Source organism: Leucoraja erinacea, chromosome 28, assembly GCF_028641065.1.
Source record: "Leucoraja erinacea ecotype New England chromosome 28, Leri_hhj_1, whole genome shotgun sequence".
Classification (NCBI taxonomy): domain Eukaryota; kingdom Metazoa; phylum Chordata; class Chondrichthyes; order Rajiformes; family Rajidae; genus Leucoraja; species Leucoraja erinaceus.
In genome coordinates, this window is record NC_073404.1 from 17,597,933 (window position 1) to 17,614,982 (window position 17,050).

General features: G+C 40.4%; 1 protein-coding gene across 3 annotated transcripts in view; it reads left to right on the forward strand.

The window, feature by feature from the left end:
* Window positions 1-17,050, forward strand: part of LOC129710720 (lysine-specific demethylase 2B-like) — a 138,420-nt gene that overhangs the window by 61,371 nt on the left and 59,999 nt on the right. For 2 of the 3 annotated variants that reach the window (XM_055657910.1, XM_055657907.1), the window contains exons 3-5: window positions 4,883-5,026; window positions 10,046-10,132; window positions 11,787-11,948. In XM_055657910.1, coding sequence (XP_055513885.1) covers window positions 4,883-5,026; window positions 10,046-10,132; window positions 11,787-11,948 — 393 coding nt within the window. The remainder of the gene's footprint in view (window positions 1-4,882; window positions 5,027-10,045; window positions 10,133-11,786; window positions 11,949-17,050) is intronic. The other variant, XM_055657908.1, reaches the window with a different exon arrangement.

The following is a 17,050-nucleotide window of genomic DNA, read 5'->3' on the forward strand; positions in this document are numbered from 1 at the left end:
CCTGTCTGCCAATCAACTCTCCATGTCAATACCCTACCCCCAGTACCATGTGCTCTAATTTTGCCCACAAATCTCCTGTGTGGGACCTTATCAGATGCTTTCTGAGAGTCCAGATACACTACATCCACTGACTCTCCTTCATCCATTTTACATCACATCCTCAAAAAATTCCAGAAGATTAGTCAAGCAGGATTTCCCCTTCATAAATCCATGCTGATTTGAAATAATCCTTTTACTGCTATCCAAATGTGCAGTTATTACTTCTTTAATAATTGACTCCAGCATCTTCCCCACCACCGATGTCAGGCGAACTGGTCTATAATTCCCAGTTTTCTCTCTCGCTCCTTTCTTGGAAAGTGAGATAACATTAGTTACCCTCCAATCCACAGGAACTGATCCTGAAACTATAGAACATTGGAAAATGATCACGAATGCGTCCACGATTTCTAGAGCCACCTCCTTGAGTACCCTGGGATGCAGACCATCAGGCCCTGTGGATTTATCAGCCTTCAGTCCCATCAGTCTACCAAATATTATTTCTCGCCTAATGCAAATTTCTTTCAGTTACTCTGTCTCCCTAGATCTTCTGTCCTCTAGTACATCTAGGAGATTATTTGTGTCTTCCTTGGTGAAGACGGAACCAAAGTACCTGTTCAACTCCTTTGCCATTTCCTTGTTCCTCATAATAATTTCACCTGTTTCTGTCTTCAAGGGATCCACATTTGTCTTTACTAATCTTTTTCTCTTAACATATCTAAAGAAGCTTTTACTCTCCTTTATATTCTTGGCAAGCTTACCTTCGTAATTCATCTTTTCACCCCGTATTGCTCTTTTTGTTACCTTCTGATGTCCTTTGAAATTTTCCCATTCCTCTGGCTTCCCGCTACTCTTTGTTATGTTATACACTTTTTCTTTAAGTTTTATACCGTCCATAACTTCCCTTGCCAGCCATGGTTGCCTCTTACTCCCCTTAGAATCTTCCTTCTTCTTTGGAATGAAATGATCCTGCATCTTTTGGATTATACCCAGAAATTCCTGCCATTGCTGTTCCATGTCATTTCTGCTAGGATCCTTTTCCAGTCAACCTTGGCCAGCTCCTCTCTCATGCCTTCATAGTCCCCTTTGTTCAACTGCAACGCTGACACTTCTGATTTAACCTAGTCCCTCTCAAATTGCAGATTAAAACTTATCATGTTATGGTCACTACCTCTTCGCGGTTCCTTTACCTTGAGTTCCCTTGTTAAATCTGGTTCATTAGACAACACTAAATCCAGAATTGCCTTCTCTGTGGTAGGCTCCAATACAAGCTGCTCTAAGAATCCACCTCGGAGGCACTATACAAACTCCCTTTCTTGGGGTCCAGAACCAACCTGATTTTCTCAGTCTACCTACATATTGAAATCTCCCATAACCACAGTGACATTAACTTTGTTACATGCCAATTTTAACTCCTGCTGCAACTTGCACCGTATATCCAGGCTACTGTTTGGGGGCCTGTAGATAAATCCCATTAATGTCTTCTTACCTTTACAATTCCTCAATTCTATCCACAGCGACTCTACATCGTCAGTCCCCATGTCACACCTCGCAAGGGACTGAATTTCATCCCTCACCAACAGAGCTACCCCACCTCCTCTGCCCACCTTCCTGTCCTTTCTATTGGACGTATAACCCTGAATATTCAGATCCCAGCCCCGATCCTCCTGCAGCCATGTCTCTGTAATCCCCACAATGTCATATCTACCAATCTCTAACTGAGCGCGCATTCATATAAAATACTATAAATCCATTACTCACCTCGCATTTCACATTGATTCCTATTTCACTTGGCCATATTATCCTATCCCTTAGTGAGCTTTCTGGTCACCTGCCTGCATTCTGCCTGCCAGAATGCCTGGTCCCCCACCTGTTGAGGTGCAACCCGTCCCTTTTGCAAAATTCACCCTTACCCCAAAACAGATCCCAGTAGTCTAAGAATCAAAATCTCTGCCCCCTGCACCAGCTCGACAGCCACACATTCAGATCCCTTACCTCCCTGTTCCTGCATGAGGAACTGGAAGCAAACCGGAGATAACCACCCTGGAGGTCCTGCTTTTCAGCCGCCTTCCGAGCTCTCCAAAGTCTCGCTGCAGAATCTCTTTCCTCTTTTTCCCCCAATGTCATTTGTGCTGACATGCACTACTACTTCCGGCTGCCCCCCCTCCCCCTTGAGGATGCCCTGCAATCGGTCTGTGACGTTCCGGATCCTAGCACCAGGGAGGCAACACACCATCCTTGAATCCCGCCTGTTGCCGCAGAAACCCCTGTCTGTACCTCTCACTATGGAGTCCCCTACTATCACGGCTCTGCCTGACGTCTGTCTCTTCGGCTTTGCCTCAGTGCCATGTTTTGACTCGCAGACCTGTCCGCCGCACCGACTGGCAATGTCTTCTGCCCCGACAGCTTCCAAGAGGGTGTATCTGTTTTCAAGAGGTACAACCCCTGGGGTCTCCTGCAGTTGAAGCTTCCTTCCCTTCCTCATCGTCACTCGCCTTCTCTCTTCCGGTAACCAGGAAACTCTCGTTTTCCCAGATGATCCTGAGGTCATCCAGTTGCCTCTCCAGTTCCCTAACACGGTCTTTCAGGAGCTGAACCTGGACACAGTTGTAGCAGCCAGAGGCACCAGCAGTGTCCCTGACCTCCCACATCCTGCAAACGTCACACTGAATCAGCTTGCCTGTCATTTATTCACTGCATCTCATCCTCTCCAATTTATGGTGTAGTCTCCTCACCTCAGCCTCCTCGCCTCACACATTTGTGTTTTGTATAATTGAACAGTAATCCAAACACAGAATATTGCAATTGCTGAAAATGTAGACCCTGGATGTCTGAAAGCACTTCACAGCCAGACATTTTTAAATGTAGTTTGACTCCTGTTATTTTGGAGGGTGTGTTGGACATGTGGATCAGGTCCTATGATTTCTTCTGAATGGACAGCAAAACATAAAGCCAATGTTTTTCTTTGCGTTGGTGCAGGTGCTAACTAAAGTCATGACATTAATGGATGGCAGCTTTCTAATAAGTTTATAATAAACACATTAAATTACCTAATTTATATAATTTAAACATTGAGCTGTATGTGCAAGTTCAAATGTAATGGAATGCAGGATCTCAAATATGTTTTCTTTAATTAGATACCATATTGAAAACTCATAGTAGTCCACATAGATTAGTTATCATTTAAATATAATTATCGAGTGCTGTGATGGCAGCAATTCTATATTATTTTTACCAGCAGGAACTTTCCAAGGCACCTAGGCTGCTGAAACGTGGTATATTATGAGCACATTTGACTTGATTAAGTTTATCTACATTTCACTCGAGTAATATAATGATAAACATTTTCAAGGTTGATTCTACATTTATTTTAAGAGATACTTCAGGAATTCATTTATATAATTTTAAATAGTAGATTGCTAGTTAGTTTAACCTCTCCTTTTATAAGGTTTATGTGGACAAGTATTTTTTGTTTGACACCATATTTGCATAAGCAAATTGTGAGTCTTTGCCAGCAATTCTAAAAATAATTACGCAAAATCTAATTTAAACAACTAATCAGAATGGAATCTGCTTGTTAACCAAATGTTCTGCAAGCTGCTCCCAATGGGTGTGCAAAAACAATTTAGTAATGAAGTACTTCCGGAATTTATTCTGCTTGACTCAAGGGCACTAGGGGAATTGACAATGTCTCAATCTTTTCTGAGTTAGAGATTAAGAGTTCAGCCTTCAATGCAGCACCAAACACACCATATAGGCCAGCTCACGGAAGTTTTGAGGTACTGCTTCGCTCTCTGAAGTGTAGTCTGTCATGTTGTAAAATACCTAAAGTAAGGTCTTGCCCACCATTTAGGTGAAGGTAATAGAATCTAAAGAAATGCATCGCTGTTCAACAAAAAACGAACTTATTCTCCTGTTCTGGCTAGCAATTCACATTTAAATTACTTAATGAATAACAAAATAACATGCCGCCCTTTTCATTTAGTGTTGGTGGTCCTTGCTTTCAATATGACAGTGGTCACATTTCAATAGTAATTCATTCATTGTGAAGAGCTGTAGGATACTCATGAAATTAATTATTGTCATGAAATCTTGCCTGATAGTTGGATAGTAAATAAGTTTTTGAAGGTGGGTAGATATTAGTTACCAAATATTAACGTAGGCTAGCTTTGTCGTCTTTTGAAAGTGAAAGTGATACATTTTGTCAAAGCTTTCTGTACTTTAGGATGTTCTGCAATACAGAGCTTGCTGTATGCCAAACGAATGTAGATCATCCTGGAGTCGGTCTTGGAGTCATCCCAGTACAGAATGGGAACATTCAGCCTATTGATTATGTGCTAGCTTGCTGTTGACAAATCTAGTTCTCTCATTGCTCTATCCTATTCCAACAGTCCTGCAAGTATATTACCTTGAATACCTATCCAATTTCCTGTTTTTAAATCATTTGGCCATCTCTACTTTTATAACGTTTTGCAGGCTGCAACTTCCAAGATCCCTTCAATAGTTCCTCATTAGATTTAGTGATAATGAATTAAATCAAATTTCATAAATCAATACCTGTAGAGTACCCCAGTGCAACCTGACGTGGTGACTCAATCCAATTTTACCTTCTCTCTGTGGAGATTTCTAGCCTCTGAACAATGGATAAATAAGCTTGTTTTCTGAGATTGAAATATGGTGGAAATCAAATTTGAACAATAGTGATATTGTATCAAACTTTGCCATCACCAAATTTATGCTGTTTCTAAAATAGTAGGCAAAAAAACCTGAATGGTGATTTTATGAATATTTAATGCTGAGTATTATTGTGGAGCAGAATCTATTGACCTCTATTACTTTATTGCAGCCTGTGCTACCACACACTGCAGTATGCAAGATCTGCGGTGAGGCAGGAAAGGAGGACAATGTGGTGGATGAAGCGGAGAAATTTAATGCAAGCTTAATGGAATGCTCCATCTGCAATGAAATAATACACCCAGGTTGTTTAAAGGTATGCTGGATTTAATTGACCTGATGGCTTAGAACTTAGAGAAAAATTGATCTTGTCTCTTTCATTTTTGAAATAATTTTTTAGAATTAATTCAAATAATGAAAGATCAACAGTATGTCTTGTGTGAATAATTGAATGTCAGTGAGATCATGCATATTCACAACATGTACGACAGTTAGTGACACCAGGAAATTATTTGTTTTGGTTTGCAGTAGAGTATTGATCATTTTGGTTTTATTGAATAAAGCTCTGCAAAGAAAGTTCTATTCCTAAAGTTTTAATCTAGTCTGTATAACTCCATAAATGGAACCTTCAGACAATAGGTGCAGGAGTAGGCCATTCGGCCCTTTGTGCCAGCATGATCATGATCACTGTGATCATGGCTGATCATCCACAATCAGTACCCCGTTCCTGCCTTCTCCCCATATCCCTTGACTCTGTTATCTTTAAGAGCTCTATCTAACTCTCTATTGAAAGCATCCAGAGAATTGGCCTCCACTGCCTTCTGAGGCAGAGAATTCCACAGATTCACAACTCTCTGGGTGAAATGTTTTTTGTCATCTCTGTTCTAAATGGCCTACCCCTTATTCTTAAACTGTGGCCCCTGGTCTGGACTCCCCCAACTTTGCACACAATATTGTACACAATACTCCGGGTGTGGTCTCACCAACTGCAGAAGGACCTCTTTGCTCCGATACTCAACTCCTCTTGTTATGAAGGCCAACATGCCATTAGTTTTCTTCACTGCCTTTAGACCTTCATGCCTATTTATTTCCCGTGTCTTTGAAGCCAATTTGGTCAGAATTTTATTCAAGCTGTTGTCCCACCTCTTGTGCTACTACTGAAATTTTGGTTTGGTGAAAAAGCGTGCAGTATAGACGTGAGAATGTCAATTATTGTAGCAATCCATTTAGTTAATGCCTCATGTAAAGCCATCTAGTTAATGCACTATGTAAGTTGTGAATTGAAAGCAGGGTCTTGCAGGAAGAATACCCTAATCATACTATAAGATTTTTATACGAAGGCAGGGAGGATAGAAATTCTTGCCTATCTCCGAAATGGGAGCGTTATTGTTGATACACTGGGCATCCAGCCTAGAACCAGTGAAGGCTGATGAAAGATTGGGGGAAAGGGTATCGACCAAGAGTCTGATTCAACGTGAATCCTCTGGGCCTTTTTTTCAGATTCGATGCTTGTAATGAGTGGTATGCCACAGGAATTGGTGCTGGGTTTCCGTTCAGTATTTAGACGTGAATGTAAGTGGCATGGTTAGTAAGTTTGTAGATGACGCTAAAATTTGAAGTATTATTGAAGTGAAGAATCTACAATAACAGCGAGGTCATCTTTAACTGAACTGAGGAATGGCAGATGGAGTTTAGAACATAGAATAGTACAGCACAAGAACAGTCCCTTTTGTCCACAATGCATGCACCAAATATGATGTCAAACCCATTTCTTATCTACTTGTGCATAATCCGTATCCCTCCATTCCCTGCATATCCATATTCCTATCCAAAAGTCTCTTAAATGGCGATGTTGTATCTGTCTCAACCACCCACATATAGCTAGTCATCATGTGCTGCCTCTAATAAACTTCCATATTCTACTAGTGAATAAAAATAAAGAAGTAAAGTCTCCATTACATCAGAGTTGTCACTAACCCCAGGTGACAATCTATACATTCCGCCCTTTTGTTACAGAATAATCTGAGTATTGGAGTAAAGACATCTTGCTGCATTCATGAAATCCTTGGTCAGCAGAAATATCATGTACAATTTGCAAAGAATGTATTTGCTGTAAAGAGTACAACAAAGATTTCTTGGACTTGTTCTAGACTGATGTTTGCAAAAGGATGAGAGATTGAGTAGAATAGGTCTGCATTTCCTAGAGTTTAGAAGCATGATAGGAGCTCTCATTTGAATTTACAAAAGTCTGATGGGCTTTATGTGCTCGATATAGGAAGGATGTTCCCACAGGATAAGATGCCTAGAAACGGTCAGTTTGGAATTAAGGGTAGGCCATTTAAGACTGATTTGAGGCTAATTCGTTATCTCTAAGAACTGAAAGCACATTGAGTTAATTCAAAATGGAGAACAATATGTTTCTGAGATAATGAGGAATGTGAGGATTGCAAAGGAAAGTGGCACAGAGGTAGAAAATAAATCACGATCATGACAAAAGTAGAGATTTAAAGGACCTACTCCTGCTTCTATATCTTGTGTAATCTGTTGGCTGGATTGCTGGAGTTGACAACTTCTAACAGCTCGAGGTTCTACCCGGAGTTGTGATGCCACAAGTATGACATTCCGTGGCAGGTGTTGAACTTCCATACGAGTACATGAGCATCGTTCTCCTTCCTAAGTAACAATAGAAGTAGAGGCAGATTACTTCATATGCTGCAATAGTCAGGCCATGAGTTTTTAAAGGAGGTGGCCACTTTTTCCATTTGAGATAATTTATTTTGCGACACGCCTCATCAAGGTCTTGACTTCGACATTCCTCTGAATTCCCAATAATGTAAAATTATTATCTTCCTGGCCATAAATTCTATTGTCTTACACCAATCACCCCTTTAAAAAAAGATGCCCACTTTTACTGCAACTCCTGTATTCGGTAGCATATATTCCAGTTGTGAAAGGAGGCAGTAAGTATCTCTCCTTTGAGGTGTAGTCATTTCTTCAATTGGATCAGTTGGTGCTAACAACTCCTGGAATTGCCTCCATGAAATTGCACTTAATGATACTGTTGATGTTACTTGTTTGTTCCAGTCATTAAAATGAGTTGCGTGAATGCATTTCAGGTATAACCGGTGCTGGGTCACATCGGCAAGGATTTATTGCATCCCATTTCCAGTACAATGTTGCTAAACCACAGTTGTTGGACTACCTGCGAGCTTTATCATGTAATTTGATGCTGCCAAATATTATATGGTTACATTTGGACATTTTATGCATGACAGTGTACATATAGCACCTTAATGTAGGTTCTATCTCAAGACACTTCTTAAATGAGCAAATAAAAGTAGAGAGGTAGGAAAATTGAAAGTGAATTTTAAAGATGAGGGCTTTTGGCATGCAAAGGCATAACTAATAACAGGAAAGTTATTGTATATGTGCAAATGAATACTATTAATTTCCTTTTCTAGTGAGTATGGTGTTGAAATTCTGGGGCATGTTTTGCGATATCAACTTGTGGTTTGATGGATTATAATATAAGCGAGTCAATCCTGTGTTGCGATTGTTCCGAACCTCTTACTGCCACATAGATCCAGTGATGCACATTCCATCGTGACTTAGTGGTGTCTACATTAAATTTTAGTGTTTCCCCCTGTGACAACATGGCTTTTCCCTAGGTATTCCAGTTTCTTGCCATATCCAAAATACTAGCCAATTTATAGATTAATTAACAACTATAAATTACCCAATGGTAGGAGAATCAGGATGGATTTGATGGGCATCTGTGCGAGTTTACTGGGAATTGTAGTTCTATTGATCCCCAAGTGAGCAGACATAGTTTCATAAGTGATAGGAGCAGGATTATGCTACTTGGCCCATCAAGTCTACTCTGCCATTCAATCATGGCTGATCTATCTCTGCTTCCTAACTCCATTCCCCTGCCATCTCCCCATAACCTCTGTCACCTACACTAATCAAGAATATCTCTATCACTGCCTTAGTTTAGTTTGGTCTAGATATACAATGTGGAACCAGGACCTTTGGCCCACCGAGCCCACGCTGACCATCGATCACCTGTATATTAGTTCTGCCCTATTCACTAGAGACAATTTACAGAAGCCAATTAATCCACAGACCTGCACCTTTAGAATGTGCGAGTAAATCAAAGCACCCGGAGAAAACCCATGCAGTTCCAGAGAGAACTGACAAAATCCATGCATTCAGCATCTAGTCATGATCTAACCTGGATCTCTCACACTGTAACTCAACTTTTGTGCCATTGTGTCTTAATGGGCTCACTGGCCTTCTATATCATAAGAAAGTATGAATATAAGAATTTAAAGAAATTAAAAACAATGAAAATGCATAATGTATACATTGTACATTTTTAATATTCATCTTAATATGTTTTGATTTTCCTATAAATCCTTTCATTTTCTAACACGCTCATTAAAAGCTATCTGAACACCTTGAGTTTTTTGAATTACCTTATTTATTGAACTGCCCATTGTCGACTTAGACCAGTGGATGAAGAATTCCATGGATTGCACGTAGATAGGACCGTCTATTTCTGTGATTTGCGTCAACTCTATTATCCAAGGAGACAATCCACAGATGTTGCTAGAGCTGCACAGGCGTTGGGGGATGGATGTCAGAGAAGAATTGGGAATGGAGGTGGGAGTGTGCTAATGAGCTCTCTTGAAGTTTTGCATCTCCCATTTCCAGGTAGAAGATGTTACTCTGCCCTGAATGTATGAAGCTTCCCCTTTAAAACAAAATAATCTTTGCAATCTACTGATGTGAACTTCATTTATGTTATGCTAATATCTAGACATATTTTGATTTTTGCAATGTAAATCTTATTACCAAGAGCTTAGTTTTCGGAATGTTTTCTCTTGATCTGGAAGGTTCAGAGTTCTTTATGGATAGGAAAGGTTTAGAAGGATATGGGCCAAATGGGACACATCTTCGTCGGCATGAATGGGTTGGGCTGAGGTGCCTGTTTCCGTGCTATATAATTCCATGACTTTGTTGACAAGTGTTTTTCCTACTTGAGGAAAAAAATCATCGAGCTTGCATTGAATGTTGCAGATAATGTCAAACTTTGTAGCAGGTGAGCTATTAAAATATTTTGTATGCTACTGCAAATTTGATTGGATGTTTGTTGCTGTTCAGCACTTCCTTTCAAATTACAATTTTATTTTATTTAAATCATTAATATGGTTGTTTAACTTAGTACATTACATCATTCAATGCAGAAAATTACTAATTTGCTTTGGGTCTGTTATGGTTGCAGGTATATCAAATGCAGTAATTAATACATATCTATTATCTTTTGAATCAGGTGGAAGAGTCGGAAGGGGTTATAAATGATGAGTTACCAAATTGCTGGGAATGTCCAAAGTGTAACCAGGAGGGAAAAACTGGAAAAGTAAGTACTGACAAAATGTGATTTACTTACAAGGAAAATTTGTGATCTAATAGAATTTTTAAACCTAATAGGCACAGCTATGTCAAGAACTGTTTGGATTAGATATAATTTGAAGCAAAAATTTAAAATAAAATAAATACTGTGTAATCTCACATTGATGTATTTATTATAAGTTAATTGTCGCATAATTCCCAATGTTACCCTCAATCAAGATTTCCCATTTTCCACCCACCCCCCTTATTTCTTTCCCCACCACATTATAAATATTAAAAATTCAAAGCAGAATGTTTCCTTATTTAGTATACTTTAAAGGAATGTTTGTGTACACATCACTAACAATTAGTGCAAAACCCAATCAAAAAGGTTATTACAATATTGGCCAGAGAAATGGAACAGAGAAATGTTTGGAGGACATACGAGGAAGTGGTACTTCAACGTTTGTTTCTTTTTTTTGTTTTATCTTAAATCTTTGTGACTGAAATGAACCACTTCCAAAAACAATATTTGGTGACCTGTCTCATTATAAAAATTTCCATCAAAAGTATTTGTAATTGATTCCACCCACTACCAGATATAGCAAGTGAATATTTAAGATTGGCAATTTTTCAAAATGTCATGATGCACATAATTGATAAACCAGATTAGAATATAAAGGGATATCCCCATTGAAGAAGGTGAGATTGTTTTTCTCACTGGTCTGAGGGTAACTCCAAAGTAGGTAATCTGACTAAAACACAATAAGTTTGAGTGGTTTACAGTAGTTTTCTAATTAGCTTTATTGTTTGTGAGCATTTTGCATTTGTTGGGAGAGGAATAAAGTGTGAAGCCATAACTAATCCAGCCGGCAAATAGAATATGGAACAGTACAGCACAAGAATGGGGTCCTTTGGGTCCCATTGTCTGTGCCGAACATAATGCCAAGACCACCTCTTATCTGCTTGCACATCGTTTGGTTGAATTGGGTGATCAACCTCTTGATAGGTATCCATATCTGTCGATCACCTGACTGACAATATTCCCCACTTTCTATTGCACAACCCAAGCTACTTAAAATGAACAATCATTTGTACTGTGAAGCATAAAAGAGAGCAAGCAGGTGTTTGAGACGCATGTTAAATGTTATATACATGTGATACAGTGAATACATAAAACCATCTTTGTAAATTTCAGCAGCACCAAGAATGCATGCACATAATTAATCTTTACTCTTGTCACGATATTTATAGATCTGTTTTTGTAGTACAGAAATAATTTGAAAAGTGAACGCAATGTAAAGGTCTACACAACAGTTGCAGTATTTTTTTTTTTTCCAGACCAGTTTTAGGGAAATAGGATTATTTTTCAATACAATTTTAATCTTCTGGGGTGAAGTTAAATCCAGGTATTTAATGTGTTAATATGAAATTTTATTTTCTAGAATTTATCACTTTGTTAAACATGTATAGCTTTATAGTTATAAATAAATAAAGTACGGGGGGGGGGGAAATGGATTAAAGTAAAGTATATGTAGACCACATACCACACCAGGCAGTGCTGCGCAAGCTTCTCTGCAACAGCGGGTGGTAATGTGCGTTTATTCCCATTTCCGATCTTCATGCAGAAGAGAGGCCCTGGGTTTAAATTCGCCTCCAATCTTCCTGGGTCTCTCTTAAAGGAGTTTAAAGAAGGTGAAGATGGAGGGAGACGAAAATCTGAAGATCTTGGACGTCCAAGAATGGAGGAGTATCATTCCAATAGGCGGAAATCTGATGATGGGCTAGGACTCAAACGAAGAAAAGACAAGGATCTACCTACAGATTTGGGCCCAAGGAAAAAGGTATTGCATTTTTTAAATGTTTATGTTAAAAAAAAATATTTTAACCTTTTTAAAAAGTCCACCCAGATACAAACATAAATTCACATTACAAGGATACTGTTTTACAAAATTACTTGCACATCTGCAAACTCTTTGTAAGAATACATGGAGTTTTGGGTATTTAGGGGGGGCGGCGGCGAATTGTGGATTGTACTGACCTTGCATCAATTGATGTATTGGATTATGTGAAATTTATTAGTTGAAACAGGAAATGAGCTGCTGCAATATCTGATTTATCTTCATTAATGTCCATATCAAAGAATAACTTAATTTTGTGAACTGCAGTTGTTAACTACCAATTTTATGAATATAAAGAGTTGTGGTTATTGGAATGTGCAAGACCCAGTAGGAAATGAAAGCCCCAGTGATAATGATGAAGAAACATTGAAGCAGGACAAAGCCAGTTTGCATTTCTAGCTCGTGCTACCATTTAAATAGATCATGACTGAAACATAATCTAACTCAATTTACCTGCTTTTTTAATCTCCAATACCTCGACCCCAAGCAGATCTTTTAATGCTTTTGGTTATGAAACATATCGTCAACTCAGAATTTAAACATTATCAGTTGCTATTTGTAGATAGATGAGTGTTCCAAAGTTCTACCATTCTAATCCTTCACTCAAAGGTTTAAACTTTTTAAAGACTGTATCCCTGGATCTTAATACCTCAGCTGGGGGAATGGTCCTTCAAGGATTCACTGAATAGCTTATTTTTTTTATTCATTAATTTGCAAGTATGGGTGTTATTGATAAGGCCAGCATTTATTGCCAATCCCCAATTATCCTCAGAAATCAGTGATGAGCTACCTTTTTGAATCGCTACAGTCTTTCTGGTAAGTACTTTAATAGGAACTTCGTACTTAGACCCAACAATGATGAAGGGACATGATGGTAATACTTTTCCAAGTAAAGATAATATCTGATTTCGAAGGCAATTTGTAGGTGATAGTTTTCCCCTTTTCGTATGTTTGAAAGGCCACCAGAGGCGCTGGAGAGATGGCAGCCTTGCCGGCAGTCTGTTTGGCTTTTCACTCTTTTTGTTATTTTTAGTTTGTTAAAAGTTTTTGTTTTAATGTTCTTCGGTTTGTTTTATGAGGAGGGAGGGAATCTGGGGAAACTTTTTTTCAAGTTCCTACCATGCCGGAGAAGTGATCAAGTTTTGGATGGAAGCCCCCTCGGACTGTCGTGAGCCCCACCGCGGGGCGCGGACTTAACATCGGAGCTGATCCCTTGCCTGGGATCGCTCCCACCGTGGAATCACCATCAAGGGCTCGCAGTCTCCTGGTGAGGCCGAGTCGGGAGCTCCAATGTCGTGGAAGGTTCACCAGCCCCGTTGCGAGGTTCGATCGCCCGGCGCGGGGGAGCTGACATCCCCTCGATCGTCTCGACGCGGAGGGCCCGAACGCAGCCGGCTATGAGAGTCAAAATTGTCCTGTCAACGGGGGCTTGAGGAAGAATTAAGGGAAGGGCTTGAGCTTTATTTCGCTTTCCATCACAGTGAGGAATGTGTAGGAGTCACTGTGGTGGATGTTTATATTAAAATGTGTTTTTGAGTGTTCTGTTACTTTTAATTGTATGACTGACCTGCCAATGAAATTCCTCGTATGTTGTAAAACATACTTGGCGAATAAAGTGTGATTCTGATTCTGATTTGCTTGCAGTCCTTGTCTTTCATGATGGTAATTATTGTGAATTTGGAAGGTGATATTTAAATACTGTAGGTGAGAAATTGCAGTGCATTTTTGGAGATGGCATGTATTGCTACAGACTACTGGGGTAAAACAAGTGAATGGTTCAAAATCAGATTAGTTTATTATCAAATACACCAAGGTCCACTTAAATTCTTTGATCATTTAAGATCACAGTAAACAGCATATATATAGTAATGATACATATAACTGATTATAATGATGAGTACAAATCAGCAGAACGGTACAAAATTGTAGTGTAACATTAGAGTACAGTATTTCCCGGCAATGAAGACACACCTGCGTCGAAGATGCACCCCACCACCTCCACCGGTTGTGCCTGTGTCGAAGGACACAGTGGCTGGCTGGCCGGCAGAAGGCGCTGAGGTGGTGGCCGGTTCCGCTGTCCGGTCCTGGCGGCTGCTCACAGCCACCCGAGCTACTCCCCTCCCCGGTCACAATGCGGTGGCACTGCGCCCAGAGCGCCGCAGCAGCAGTGAGTGAGTTGCTGGCACAATCTCCGACCCCCTCCTTCTCAACGCTCCTGCCCTCCCTGCAACTGTACCCCTGGCGGCCCAGCCAAGTTTACTACTTTGTGCAGCCCAGGCCGGTGCTGACCCGGGCCAGACTCCCCACACGCTGTGGAAAGGAACTCTCCCCCCCCAGCAGCGCTGTCCTTTTACAGCCGCTCCCACTTCACACAGATCCAGGTTCAAAGGCGTGGCAGGTTCTGCGGAGCAGTCGCTACGAGAGTGGCATTGCTTTGCCTAACCTTCGGCCTACGAGATACAGGTAAATTTTCGGGCCTTATTTTAGAGTAAAAAATAGCGTCTTGGACGCTGGGAAATACGGTACTTCAAATGAATATTAAAGTACAATAACAGAATGAGATAGAGATAAGAGTGCAGGTCAACACTTCCTGATATGGTGTGTGAAAGAGATGATTGGATAGCAATGGGGAAGAAGCTGTTCTTGCATCTGAGCTTTCAAGTTCCTGTATCTTCTCCCAGAAACATAGAAATGTAGAAAATAGGTGCAGGAGTAGACCATTCAGCCCTTCGAGCCTGCACCGCCATTCAATATGATCATGGTTGATCATCCAACAGTATCCTGTACCTGCCTTCTCTCCGTACCCCCTGATCCCTTTAGCCACAAGGGCCACATCTAACTCCCTCTTAAATATAGCCAATGAACTGGCCTCAACTACCTTCTGCGGGAGAGAATTCCAGAGATTCACCACTCTCTGTGTGAAAAAAGCTTTCCTCATCTCGGTCCTAAAAGATTTCCCCCTTATCCTTAAACTGTGACCCCTTGTTCTGGACTTCCCCAACATCGGGAACAATCTTCCTGCATCTAGCCTGTCCAACCCCTTAAGAATTTTGTAAGTATCTATAAGATCCCCCCTCAATCTTCTAAATTCTAGCGAGTACAAACCAAGTCTATCCAGTCTTTCTTCATATGAAAGTCCTGACATCCCAGGAATCAGTCTGGTGAACCTTCTCTGTACTCCCTCTATGGCAAGAATGTCTTTCCTCAGATTAGGAGACCAAAACTGTACGCAATACACCAGGTGTGGTCTCACCAAGATCCTGTACAACTGCAGTAGAACAGATCTGTTTGAAGAAGGGTCTCTACCCGAAATGTCGCCTATTCCTTCTTTCCATAGATGCTGCCTCACCCACTGAGTTTCTCTAGCATTTTTTGTCTACTTTCGATTTTTCCAGCATCTGTAGTTCCTTCTTAAACAACCTGTTTTGTTCCCCTCTCCCACCTGGTTTTATCTGCTTATCACTAAAACATTTAATCTACTGGGTTTCCTATTCCATTTGCCCATCGGTTCTACCTTGTGGTTTCACATATTAGGTTCCATCCTCTACCTCCCTCTCCCCTCTTCACCTGGTTTCACCTGCCAGCCCCTACTTTACCGTTCGCTCACATCTCTTTACTTACTCTAAATCTCCCAGTTACTCTCAACCTTGCTGCAAAGTCTCAACCTGAAACATTAACAATCGCTTTGCCTCCAAGATGCTGCTTAACCTATCCAGTTCCTCCAGTTTTGGTTTTTTTTTTTTTGCTCCATTGATGTACCTTTTAATAATCACTCTTTTCTTAAATTCGAAGTGGATGACCTCACATTTACTTACATCAATATTCATTATCCAGTGTGTTGGTTATTCCTTAATCTATTTATATGTCTTTGTAATTTAATTTTGCCATCTACACTGCTACTTATGTGACTTAGCTTTGTCATCAGCAAATCTATATATATCCTACGAAACTGGGTCATTTAGCATCTCGGTTTTTGCACTACATTTTCCAATTTCCATGAAAGATAAACATTGCTTCACATTCGGAATTTCAAATAGGAACTTCTCTGTTAGTTCTGGGTCGTTACAATGTCTCATGCAAAAATGTATGCAGGACTGTGGTCATGTTCATGTTTAATCCCCAGTGTGTCATACAGCATGGAAACAGGCCCTTCAGCCCAGCTTGCCCAGGCTGATCAAGGTGCTCCATCTACACTGATTCAACATGCCTATGTTTGGTCCATATCTCTCTAAAATGTTCCTATCCACCTGTCCAAATGTCTTTTCAATGTTGTTATAAAACATCTGAGAGCCCCTCCCCTCCCCCTCCCTGCCCATTCATTATAAGCATGCCCAATTCTATCATCAGGCAACTCGTAGCAGTCCAGTCTTTTGTGAAGCTAACAATTTAAGAGGAAGTATGTTTGTGGCTGTTGCTGTAACCTAGAGCCTGGTGTGACCCCTTCGTCTGCTTTCTCAGCTCCCCTCTAGGGACACTAATCATTGCATGATCCACCAGCAACCTCCCCTACCCACTCCCATAACTGAATCCTGAAGCTCTCAATCTTTACCCAATCCTGTCTCCACCTACTTAGCCCAACCAGGAATTTATTCTGGATCAATTACCACCACTTCTACCAGTTGCAGCTCCCCAGCCCAACTCCCAATCCCATGCAGACCCTTCCCCCCCTCAGAATCTTAAAAATCAAAAACACATGCAAATCAGAGATACATAAAGAGTGATACATGCACAATTCTTCCTTTCTGCTGGATAGTCATTAAAATAATCCAGCGGAAAGACTAATGCATAGATTAATGCCTTCAGTCAGTCTGAAGAAGGGTTTCGGCCTGAAACGTTGCCCATTTCCTTCGCTCCATAGATGCTGCTGCATCCGCATTTTTGTGTACCTTCGATTTTCCAGCATCTGCAGTTCCTTCTTAAACACCATTGAATTGCTTGACTCTGAGAAGGAAGAGTAGTTAGAGTGAAAAAACATAAATAGGTTTCTTAAATATTTATGCATTTCCTCACATTCTGTTGTGAATTTGAATCTTCATTCATTGAAT